This window comes from Rhododendron vialii, chromosome 13a (assembly GCF_030253575.1).
Source record: "Rhododendron vialii isolate Sample 1 chromosome 13a, ASM3025357v1".
In the NCBI taxonomy this organism is placed as follows: Eukaryota; Viridiplantae; Streptophyta; class Magnoliopsida; order Ericales; family Ericaceae; genus Rhododendron; species Rhododendron vialii.
In genome coordinates this window covers 1,126,440-1,139,143 of record NC_080569.1, presented here as the reverse complement: position 1 = coordinate 1,139,143, position 12,704 = coordinate 1,126,440, and the positions used below count along the sequence as shown (strand labels likewise).

The 12,704-nt window shown below is 36.4% G+C and overlaps 1 protein-coding gene across 1 annotated transcript; it reads left to right on the top strand.

Annotated features, from left to right (window-relative positions):
• The first annotated feature begins 507 nt into the window (after positions 1 to 507).
• Positions 508 to 11,850, top strand: LOC131313045 (ABC transporter B family member 14-like). Its single transcript, XM_058341107.1, has 5 exons — positions 508 to 861; positions 2,464 to 2,574; positions 3,318 to 3,534; positions 4,041 to 4,490; positions 11,686 to 11,850. Exons 3-5 carry the CDS (start codon positions 3,379 to 3,381, stop codon positions 11,848 to 11,850), a joined length of 771 nt encoding a protein of 256 aa, XP_058197090.1. The 5' UTR covers positions 508 to 861; positions 2,464 to 2,574; positions 3,318 to 3,378.
• Positions 11,851 to 12,704: the final 854 nt, after the last annotated feature.

Below are 12,704 nucleotides of genomic sequence, written 5' to 3'. Positions count from 1 at the left end.
ATATATAGAGAGAGAGAGAGAGAGAGAGAGAGAGAGAGAGAGAGTATAGATAAATCTTGGGAGAAATGGGGACGACAACGACTAGAGAGAGTATAGATAAATGGGGACGACGACTACTGGAGTTCGGTGATATGAATCGTGCTTGCACTCATTAGAAACTCGCATAGGAGAGACGCGAGTTTTCCCAAAAAGGCGTCCACCTCAAGCTCGCATATTCAACACGGGATGTTCTTAAAACGACGCCGTGTGTAATCATTAATACTACTCATCTTTTACCTGCGAAGTCCTTTAAAACCATGTTGACGGGGATTTGAATCAAATTGTGATCTCATTAGGATTTATACCTATAATCGAATTTTTTCATCTTGTATAGATTTTAAGGAAGATAAACCATGTTTAAAATCATTTCAATCTAACACTTATTGATGTATGATCGAATACATTTTGAGTGAATTTGTTTTCATGAAAATAGATTTGGCCACACTGTATAATCACTCCGACAAGAAACGACGCCGCTATGGTGTAATGAGACCTCGCAAGGCGAATTCGTCAAATTGTGATCTCATTCCTATTTATCTCCATGATCGAAAGGGTTCATCTCGCAGAGCTGGTTAAGATGATAAACATTGTTGAAGATCATATTAATCGAACACTGATCATCACATAATCGGAGATCATTTGTGTGAAGTTGCTTCTGTGAAAATAGACTTGGCCACACTGTACGAAACCCATTTTAGCAAATAATGTTTTCACTCCGTCGAAGGGACGTTTCCCGACGGAGAGAGAGAGTGAGAGGGGGGAGAGAGAAAATGTTGTTTTTCATCACAGAAGGCCCTCTGGATTCTCACTCCATTATAACAGGTCCGCTAATTTCGATTTTTGTATAGCTTTCATTGTTCTTGGCAATAATACTTGATCCAACGAAACTACTGATGATCTCTTTACAGCTATTAAACTGCGACAACAAGGAATTTCTTACTCCATTAGTTGCATGTTTAAATTGAGGCAATTGTCAAGCACTTTGTGTATTACTGTACAAGCTTTTGCGAACTGGTTTTTGCTAGAGAATAATGCCTTGTTCTCTTTCACTTTTCAAAAAGAATTCTTCCTACTTCCAACATTTCTCTTTTTATCTCTCTCCATTTGTTACCCCTACTATTTCTTAAAAAAAAAATTCAAAACCCAATCCAAACATAGCACAGGTTCTTAGAATTGAAATGATTGCTTTCAGTTTGGGATTGATCCCTTGAAGTTACCTTTTTTTGTGTGAACTTCCAGTTTTCCTTCTGCATACGTAATTAATTAATATGAACAAAAAGTTACAGGGGAAAAAAGGGGGAAAGTAAAGCCTTCACTTTTTGAAGCTCGTTAGAAGTTCAAAGTTCAAACCAAGCTCGAATAAGCTACTACTCGGCTCGCTTGGCTTGTGGTATATGAAAATTTTAACTACTCGACATCGGCTCGTGTTCTGCTCAATTGAAGCTCATTTTAGATTGACTCGTCTCATAAAACAAGCTACACCTGAACATATTTTTGAAGTTTGTTAAGTTTTGAAACCTAAACCAAACTAACTAGGGAACATGAATAATAAACAAACTGAGAAACATGAAAAATATCATAGAAAACATGGTAACATGATATTATCCAAATGTTATTCTAACAGTAGCCACCAGTGAGGTGGTAGTCGAGTTGGCAATTATGGTGCGGGTGAAAATCTCTCCCTAGCATGGGTGGCGAGTTCAAAACCATTTGCAGTAGTTGTCATCGTAAACAGACGTCGTGTGTAAGGGTGTAATTCGCACCTTATCGCGGCTGTGGTGATAGGTACCCACTCCAGCTGAACATTGCAGAGCAGTTAGAAACTCTAATGGCCATGCCGAAACGGTCACTTCGCTAATTGTCCTTTACTAACTGTTTTAGCCTTAAAATGGCATATTGAGCATTTCTTTTGTGCTAGTTTGTTGATATGTCTAAATTCTCCGCGAAACCAACCGATCTACCACTGGACTACTTTTTGAAGGATTTCATTTATCAATAGCTGAGTTGGACCATGCAATGTTCCTCTATCTTGACGAGTATGCTTTAAGTACGGAAGATGCAACCAATGGATAGTACTTGAGTACAGATTACGGGACATGTCAAGGATCTAATGAACTATTTGGTAGGTCTGACAGTTAGGGGCATCTAAGCTAGGTTTTAAATCATGTGATCTTCCAAGCATGCTTCATTTGAACCTTGGGATAACTTCTTCGGCGTATCTAATTTTGTGTATCTCCTCAAATGTTGTAAATTTGCTAATGAAGGACATTTCCCACAACCATTCCCATTTAATTCCAGTTTTTTGAAAATGTTTAATGTCTGGTATACCTGTCAAGCTTCATCGAGTGAGAAAACTTCCTTTCAAGTTTTGGAGTTGAATTGAATTATGTGCACAGTATTCAATTCTATTTGATTCTTTTGCAGGAAACAAATGGAGACCGGTGCAAGTATAGTTACTGGAACTTGGTATATCAAAGTTGGTGGTGTGCATGGGTGGAATCTTCAGTGCGAATTGACGAGTAGGCAGGGGCGAAGGTATTAAGCCCCCCCACCCCAACTTCAAAACAAAAAAATTCTGGCTCTCTCTCTCTCTCTCTCTCTCTCTCTCTCTGTACGTATTATATTCTTGGTATTCTGGCATCATATTTTCAGGTATGCAACAGCTCAATTTTGATCCAAGTTGTATACGATTTAAATTAGTCAATGTATTTCATCATTTCATCTTAACTAAGTTAATTAAGGTCGTCTTCTTTGTCGGTGTGTTTGGATTTTTTTTGGTTTGGCAAAACCTGTCTTTATAACCAAAACTATCATTTTCCCTTTCTTGCTTTCTCGAGTGTTTGTTTTGTTGTCCCGTTTGTAAAATGAAAAGCTCAAGCGGGAAGTATGGCACTGTTACACCACATCATGATCTGTAAGCTATCCCATCACACCTACATCGGGGCCGAAGCCAAGGTCTCACCACGTGTGATTGGTATTAGGAGTTTGTTTATCTCCAATAAGGGGCATGAGGGCTCAAACGTGGACCTTGTCCAATGTCCAACCAAGGCCGAGCTTCCACCACTGACCCAACTCATTTTCCTATTACCACAGAAAAAGTTTCCAGTTAACTTCTGTTTTCCCTCACACCAAACAGCAGAGAAAATATAGAATACGTCTCCCATGTAACCGAACAGGGTGCAGATCTCAAATTTCTCTTTGATCTTAAAGTAGAATTTTGATAGTTCACTCATTAGTTTACAAGAATTTTGTTTTGTGTGGTTTATGAACTGCCATAGGTACAATAATGTTGGACGGACATGATTTAACGAATTTGGGTTACAATGGTTGAGAGAGCAGATGGGGCTGGTACATCAAGAACCAGCACTGTTTTCCACTAGCATTTCTGGGAACATTCTTGTGTATGGTAAAGATGAAGCAGATATGGATCAAATCGCTGAAGCTGCAAATGCACATTCTTTTGTTCAACATTTGCCTGATGGTTATCATACTCAGGTAGGTATTTTTGCTGAGCCTTTCCTGTTTAGCAAGACAACAGGATTAATGACCATAAAAAAGGTGGTAACAACAATAGAAAGTTTGTTGGCTGAATAGAACATCTCAATTGTTATTGTCGTAATTTAAGTGCCAGATGTGGAAGACAAGCGGCAGATTTTAGCTTTTTCCACTTTGGTTTTTTTTTTTTTTTTTGGGTTCTGAAAGCTTGATACAATATTTGATGGTTGTTTTCAAAATCAGTTACCGAGAGCACTTCTCAAAAAATTCTTTGGTTGATGGTTTTTTAATCTTATTTCTACCTTTCAGAAAAGTACCCATTGTCACAATGTATCAAATAGACGTCTTCAAATTGCTGAAAACTAATTTTGCTAAAATTCAACAAGAGTTCTTTTGTGTTTCCAAAGGCACTTCTGAGTTGTGTTCTGCAAACCTCATTTTTTAGAACAGAAACACTAGTCTTCAGCACCATCTTGTAGACTGATGTGACAGTTTGATGGCTTCAGGTTGGAGAAGGGGGAACTCAGCTCTCTGGAGGGCGGAAACAGAGGATTGCTATCGCAAGAGCGATTTTGAGAAACCCAAAGATTCTACTTCTTGATGAGGCCACAAGTGCTCTTGATGCAGAATCAGCACTCATTGTTCTACAAGCATTGAATACAGCAATGTCCAATGGCACAACGATAGTTGTTGCACACAGAATATCTACTATCCATGATGTAGATTCGATCATTGTCCTGAAAAATATATGGACAGGTTGTCATTCAGAGCTGATATCCAAAGGTGGAGAGTTTGAAGTGCCCCAGGCGCACAACATTACACCTAGGCGCATCTTCAGAATTTCAAAAATTGAACAAATTTTTGGGTCTTGCCACGGACACTCTCGAACTCCGATTTGCACAAGGTTTGATCCGTTGAAAAACTCATCTAGCATACTTTCTAACCAATTTAGTTTGGCTCAAAACTTCTTTATACATCAAAAGATACGACAATTTTACCCTCAACAAGTCGAAAAACAAATTATTATGGGAAAATCTTTAAATTATTCCAAATTTAAACCGGATCAAAATATATTGTATATCGAGAAAGAGGGTATTCAAAGTCCAAAAAGATGGTGTGATCGAAACATAAATTAATATATTTTGGTTTATAAAAAGTTGGTCGAAAGTAGACCAATTCAAGAATCGTAGGAAACACAACGGCGAAAACCCGTTTTCGTGCCCTCCCACTCATTCTAATTTCCATTTCGTACTCCCATTCATAGTTCTAAGGTATTCGTCTATTTATTAAGAGTTCTAGTGAGTACATTGGGCTTTTCGCACTTCATTAAAGCACACAAAAATCGCTTAATGATCGGAATTCACCTAAAACATATGCCCAAGACAAGGCTTTTATATTTATAAAGCCAAATTTTTGTTTTCATACCCCAAATATAGCCCTTGACCACTACAACCAATTATAAGACATGTTATTGATCATGGTTTACAAAGGAAACTGAGAAATGATTCACTTGAAATTCTAGGTGTAATATTCGCGATATCAAAATGGAGCTTTTTACTACCCGCTTTCCATAAACTAAACTTTACTACTATTTATAAGGCATGATTACAAAATCTTTTAGTTCTTTTAAAATCCTTTTTATCCATATAAAATAAATCTTTATCATTTTTAAAATGAAAATAATGAGAGCGTTTTACTGAATTAATTTATTTTTTGGCACATTGAGGGTAAATTTGTCATATCTTTTGATGCAAAAATAACATTTGATCCAAACAACATGGGTTAGAATCTAGACTCAACAAGCTTTTTGACGGTACAAACCTTGCGAAAAACGGAGTTCTGGAGCGCCTGAGACAAACCCGCGAAGTTTTTGACCAATTGTGTAGTTTGAATGCGCCCCTGGCGCACGTGAATGCGACCCAGGCGCATCTTCAGAATTTCAAAAATTGACCAAATTTTGGATTTTTGCCACGGACACTTTCGAACTCCGATTTGCACGTGGTTTGAACCATTGAAAAACTCATCTAGCATACTTTTTAACCAATTTTGTTTGGCTCCAAACTTATTTATACATGAAAAAATATGACAATTTTACCCACAACATGTCGAAAAATAAATTATTATGGAAAAATATGTAAATTGCACCAATTTCCACCGGATCGAAACCTATAGTATATCGAGAAAGAGGGTATTCAAAGTCCTAAAAGACGGTGGGATCGAAACATAAAAATAATATTTTTTGGTTTAAGAAAAGTTGGTCGAAAATAGACCAATTCGAGGATGGTCGGAGCCACTAAGGCTAACACACATTTTCGCACTCTCCCACTCATTCTAATTTCCATTTCATACTCCCATTCCTAGTTGTAAGGAAGTCATTTATTTCTTAAGAGTTCTAGTGAGTTCATTGGGCTTTTCGCACTTCATTAAAGCACCCAAAAATTGCTTAATGATCGGGATTCACCTAAAACGTTTGCCCAAGACAAGGCTTTTATATTAATAAAGCCAAATTTTTGTTTTCATACCCCAAAAAATATCCCTTGACCACTACAACCAATTATAAGACATGTTATTGATCATGGTTTACAAAAGAAAATGAGAAATGATTCACTTGAAATTTTAGGTGTAATATTCTCGATCTTAAAATAGAGCTTCTTACTACCCGCTTTTCATAAACTATACTTTACTACAATTTGTAAGGCATGATTACACAATCTTTTAGTTCTTTGAAAATCCTTTTTATCCATATACAATAGGTCTTTATCATTTTTAAAATGAAAGAGATGCGAGCGTTTTACCAAATTAATTTATTTTTTGGCACATTGAGGGTAAATTCGTCATATCTTTTGATGCAAAAATAACATTTGATCCAAACAACATGGGTTAGAATCTAGACTCAACAAGCTTTTTGACGGTACAAACCTTGTGAAAAACGGAGTTCTGAAGCGCCTGAGACAAACCTGCGAAGTTTGACCAATTGTGTAGTTTGAATGCGCCCCTGGCGCACGTGAATGCGCCCCAGACGCACAACATTGCGCCCAGGCGCATCTTCAGAATTTCAAAAATTGACCAAATTTTGGATTCTTGCCACGGACACTTTCGAACTCTGATTTGCACGTGGTTTGAACCATTGAAAAACTCATCTAGCATACTTTTTAACCAATTTTGTTTGGCTCCAAACTTATTTATACATCAAAAGATATGATAATTTTACCCACAACATGTCGAAAAATAAATTATTATGGAAAAATATGTAAATTGCACCAATTTCCACCGGATCGAAACCTATAGTATATCGAGAAAGAGGGTATTCAAAGTCCTAAAAGATGGTGGGATCAAAACATAAAAATAATATTTTTTGGTTTAAGAGAAGTTGGTCGAAAATAGACCAATTCGAGGATCGTCGGCGCCACTAAGGCTAACACACGTTTTCGCGTCCTCCCACTCATTCTAATTTCCATTTCGTACTCCCATTCCTAGTTGTAAGGAATTCGTTTATTTCTTAAGAGTTCTAGTGAGTTCATTGGGCTTTTCGCACTTCATTAAAGCACACAAAAATTACTTAATGATCGGGATTCACCTAAAACGTTTGCCCAAGACAAGGCTTTTATATTTATAAAGCCACATTTTTTTTTTCATACCCCAAAAAATATCCCTTGACCACAACCAATTATAGGACAGGTTACTGATCATGGTTTACAAAAGAAAATGAGAAATGATTCACTTGAAATTATAGGTGTGATATTCTCGATCTTAAAATAGAACTTCTTACTACCCGCTTTTCGTAAACTATACTTTACTACAATTTATAAGGCATGATTACACAATCTTTTAGTTCTTTGAAAATCCTTTTTATCTATATATAATAGGTCTTTATCATTTTTAAAATGAAAGAGATGCGAGCGTTTTACCAAATTTATTTATTTTTTGGCACATTCAGGGTAAATTCGTCATATCCTTTGATGCAAAAATAGTATTTCGTCCAAACAACATGGGTTAGAATCTAGACTCAACAAGCTTTTTGACGGTACAAACCTTGCAAAAAACGGAGTTCCGGAGCGCCCGAGGTAAACCCGCGAAGTTTGACCAATTGTGTAGTTTGAATGTGCCCCTGGCGCACGTGAATGCGCCCCAGGCACACAACTTTGCGCCCAGGCGCATCTCCAAAATTTCAAAAATTGACCAAATTTTGGATTCTTGCCACGGACACTCTCGAACTCCGAGCACGTAGTTTGAACCATTGAAAAACTTGTCTAGCATACTTTTTAACCAATTTAGTTTGGCTCTAAACTTATTTATACATCAAAAGATATGACAATTTTACCCTCAACAGGTCGAAAAATAAATTATTATGGAAAAATATGTAAATTGCACCAATTTACACCGGATCGAAACCTATTGTATATCAAGAAAGAGGGTATTCAAAGTCCTAAAAGATGGTGGGATCGGAACATAAAAATAATATTTTTTGTTTTATGAAAAGTTGCTCGAAAGTAGACCAATTCGAGGATCGTCGGAGCCACTAAGGCTAACACACGTTTTCGCGCCCTCCCACTCATTCTAATTTCTATTTTGTACTCCCATTCCTAGTTCTTTGGTATTCGCTTTTTTCTTAAGAGCTCTAGTGAGTTCATTGGGCTTTTTGCACTTCATCAAAGAACACAAAAACTGCTTAATGATCGGGATTCGCAAAAAAACGTATGCCCAAGAAAACGCATTTACATTTACAAGCCTCTTTTTGGTTGCCATACCCAAAAATAGCCCTTGATCACAACAATCAATTATAGGACTTGTTACTGGTTAAGGTTTACGAATGAAACTCAAAAATGATTCACTTCAAATTCTAGGAGTAAAATTCTCGATCCCAAAATGGAGATTCTTACTACCTGCTTTTCATAAACTTAACTTTACTACTATATATAAGATGATGATTTTACACAAAAATGGGGGACATGTTACTGACCAATTGTTTACCAATTTTTCCCTCAATCGAAATCGACAGAAATTTCGGAAAACAATGCCAACAACAAAAATAAGGGCGAATGCGGTTATGTCTCCACAAGACGGATCCGTGGTTTCACGCCGTATTTCAGGACTTCACCGGAAGAGAAATGACGGTCGAGTCAAATGTGAGATTAAGAACGAAATTGAAGACAAATGGAAGAGACTTCCGTTAATCTTCAACGATTGATCTATCACCGTGAGCGACACATCGAAGATCCTAAGTTAAGCTTAGAATATGAAATTCTACTCCTACTCCTAATTATAACCCGAATGGGTTAGTAGTGCCAAAAATTAAGACAAATAAAGATAGACTTTGATTTGTTGGAGAGGAATTACAATGAAGTCTTAAAAGACTATTTATAGAAAACAACAAACGTAGGAAATAACTTCCTAACTTCTCCACTAGTCTTCATTCAATCTTTTGCTTCCACTTGTCAAAATAACTTGCCACTTCCCTTCAAATGTGTAGGAGCATGACAAGTGTCCTTTTAACTTCCACATGTGTAGGAGCAAGCCAAGTGTCCTGCATGCAAATAATAATAAAAGGAATACTAATATTAGTTCTAATATTAATACGAATACTTAATAATAATAAAATATGAAGCATTCTCATAATTGCCACCTTTCGGTCGATCATCGACAGGCAGTGAAATATGGTGTAAACACCAATACAACAAATTACAGGACCTGTTACAGATCAAGGTTTACGAAAGAAACTCTGAAATTATTCACTTCAAGTTCTAGGTGTAATATTCTCGATCTCAAAATGGAGCTTCTAACTTCCCACTTTTCATAAACTAAACTTTACTACTATATTTAAGGTATGATTATACAATCTTTTAGTTCTTTAAAGATCCTTTTTATCCATATATAATAGGTCTTTATCAGATTTAAAATGAAAGAGGGGCGAGCATTTTACCGAATTAATTTATTTTTTTGCACATTGAGGGAAAATTCATCATATCTTTAGATGCAAAAATAATATTTCATCCAAACTACTTGGGTTAGAATCTAGACTCAACAAGCTTTTTAACGGTTCAAACCTTGCAAAAAAACGAAGTTCCAGAGCACCCTAGACAAACCCGCGAAATTTGACCAATCGAACAGTTTGAATGCGCCCCAGGCGCACGACATTGCGCCTGGGTGCATCTTCAGAATTTCAAAAATTGAACAAATTTTTGGGTCTTGCCACAGACACTTTCGAACTCCGATTCGCACATGGTTTGAACCATTGAAAAGCTCGTCTAGCATACTTTCTAACCAATTTAGTTTGGTTCCAAACTACTTTATACATCAAAAGATATGACAATTTTACCCTAACAGGTCGAAAAACAAATCATTATGGGAAAATCATTAAATTATACCAAATTTAAACCGGATCGAAACAAATTGTATATCGAGAAAGAGGGTATTCAAAGTCCTAAAAGATGGTGGGATCGAAACATAAAATTAATTTATTTTGGTTTATAAAAAGTTGGTCGAAAGTAGACCAATTCAAGGATCGTCGGAGCCACTAAGGCTAAAAACCCGTTTTTGCGCCCTCCCACTCATTCTAAATTTTATTTGGTACTCCCATTCCTAGTTCTAAGGTATTTGTTTATTTCTTAAGAGTTCTAGTGAGTTCATTAGGCTTTTTGCACTTCGTTAAAGCACACAAAAATTGCTTAATGATCGGGATTCACCAAAAACGTATGCCCAAGACAAGGCTTTTATATTTATAAAGCCCTTTTTTTTTTCATACACCAAACTATAGCACTTGACCACTACAACAAATTATAGGACATGTTACTTATCATGGTTTACAAAAGAAACAGAGAAATGATTCACTTGAAATTCTAGGTGTAATATTCTCGATCTAAAAATGGAGCTTCTTACTACCCGCTTTTCATAAACAAAACTTTACTACTATTTATAAGGCATGATTACACAATCTTTTAGTTATTTGAAAATCCTTTTTATCCATATACCATAGGTCTTTATCATTTTTAAAATGAAATAGATGCGAGCATTTTACCAAATTAATTTATTTTTTGGCACATTGAGGGTAAATTCATCATATCTTTTGATGCAAAAATAATATTTGATCCAAACTACTTGGGTTAGAATCTAGACTCAACAAGCTTTTTGACAGTACAAACCTTGCGAAAAACGGAGTTCCGGAGCGCTTGAGACAAACCCGCGAAGTTTGACCAATTGTGTAGTTTGAATGCGCCCTAGCTGCACAACATTGCGCCCAGGCGCATCTTCAGAATTTCAAAAATTGACCAAATTTTGGATTCTTGCCACGGACACTCTCGAACTCTGATTTGCACATGGTTTTCACCATTGAAAAACTTGTCTAGCATACTTTTTAACCAATTTAGTTTGGCTCCAAACTTATTTATATATCAAAAGATATGATGATTTTAACCTCAACAGGTCGAAAAACAAATTTTTATGGGAAAATCTTTGATCACACCAACTTTAAACTGGATCAAAACCTATTGTATATGAGAAAGATGGTATTCGAAGTCCTAAAAGAGGATGGGATCGAAACATAAAAATAATATATTTTGGTTTATGAAAAGTTGGTTGAAAGTAGACCAATTTAAGGATCATCGGAGCCACTAAGGCTAAAACACGTTTTCACGCCCTCCCACTCTTTCTAATTTCCACTTGGTACTCTCATCCTAGTTCTAAGGTATTCGTTTATTTCTTAAGAGTTCAAGTGAGTTCATTGGGCTTTTTGCACTTCATCAAAGCACACAAAAACTACTTAATGATCATGATTCACCTAAAACGTATGCCCAAGACAAGGATTTTACATTTACAAAGCCAAATTTTTGTTTCCATACCCCAACAATAGCCCTTGACCACTACAACCAATTATAGGACATGTTACTGATCAAGGTTTACGAAAGAAACTCATAAATGATTCACTTCAAATTCTAGCTGTAATATTCTCGATCTCAAAATGGAGCTTCTTACTACCCGCTCTTCATAAACTAAACTTTACTACTATACATATTGCAATCACATATTTTGTTGCAAGACAAGTCAATAAGAAAAGACATTTATTCCCACCAATCCATGTTGCTTCCCATGTTAACATAAACATTTTCTCTGATATTTCGTTGATTATGTTCGTAGTTAATTGAATGAATGAAACAGGTACACATGAAACTTTCAAATTTCTTTGAAGCTTATGGATGTGGGCATGTGGCAAAGAAAGAATTGAAGCAGAAATCTTATGGAAATTTCAAAGATACTGAAGATAGCAGAAATCTTCTTGCAACTGAACTTAAGCTAAAAGCTCTACTCAAAGGCAGAAGTTAAAAAAAAAATCGAAATATAGCTTCTGAAAAGAAAAAAAAAAAGAAGCTTTTAAAGCCTTCTAAAGTTTTTTTTTTTCTTTGTAAAAATTGCTTTTAGCTTAAGTTATAAGCTACGGCAGAAAAGCCGCGGCCCACATCAAACACAGACTTAGTAAGCCTTCTAGAAAAACCATATTTGATACCTGGTATGTTTTCCAAAACAGTTCTGCAAGCGATACGTGTGCAAGCAAGATATGATGACCAGCAACGTATGGCTCAGTTGAGGAGTCACCCTTGGAACAATTGCCTACCCCAAATAGGGAAGAGCATCGCTGAGGTGGTGTTTCTCCTATATCATGGCCACTTATGGTAAATACATTGGCCTCATTCAAGGTAGTCCAATGCAACACCCTATCACCAAATTCTCTAAAGCACACATAGGCATATGCTGTGAAGTCTTTCCCTGCATTGCCACATAACTTGTGAGCTTCGTTACTTATACATCGTACATTTTCTACTGAGCCATCCACCATATTCATCTTCAAGAATCGGAGGGAAGTCAACGTGCATCAATGTAACATGTGCTTGGATTCGTGCTTAAGAAAGCCATATCAATAGCAGAGAGAAGGGGAGATATCATTAGGTTGTCATTTGACTTGACAAGGTCATTGTCCGTTTTCTTGCTTTCGCATGAAAAAACAATTTAAAATCAGGTAACTTGAAATGATGAAATCGATAGCCTAATTTAAATGGCGTACAATTCGGATAAAAAGTGAGCTTTTGCATACTTGAAATGTGAGGCCAGAATCAATTCGTAGAATCAAAATTCAGGGGATTATCCACAAAAAGCAAAGCAAATTATTTGCAAACTAACAG

Excerpts from the sequence above, each read along its gene's own strand:
- LOC131313045 (XM_058341107.1), top strand. The coding sequence starts at position 3,379 with ATGGGGCTGGTACATCAAGAACCAGCACTGTTTTCCACTAGCATTTCT. Across the intron at positions 3,535-4,040 it reads CTGATGGTTATCATACTCAG|GTTGGAGAAGGGGGAACTCA; the intron begins GTAGGTATTTTT and ends TGATGGCTTCAG. Across the intron at positions 4,491-11,685 it reads TTTCTAACCAATTTAGTTTG|GTACACATGAAACTTTCAAA; the intron begins GCTCAAAACTTC and ends TGAATGAAACAG.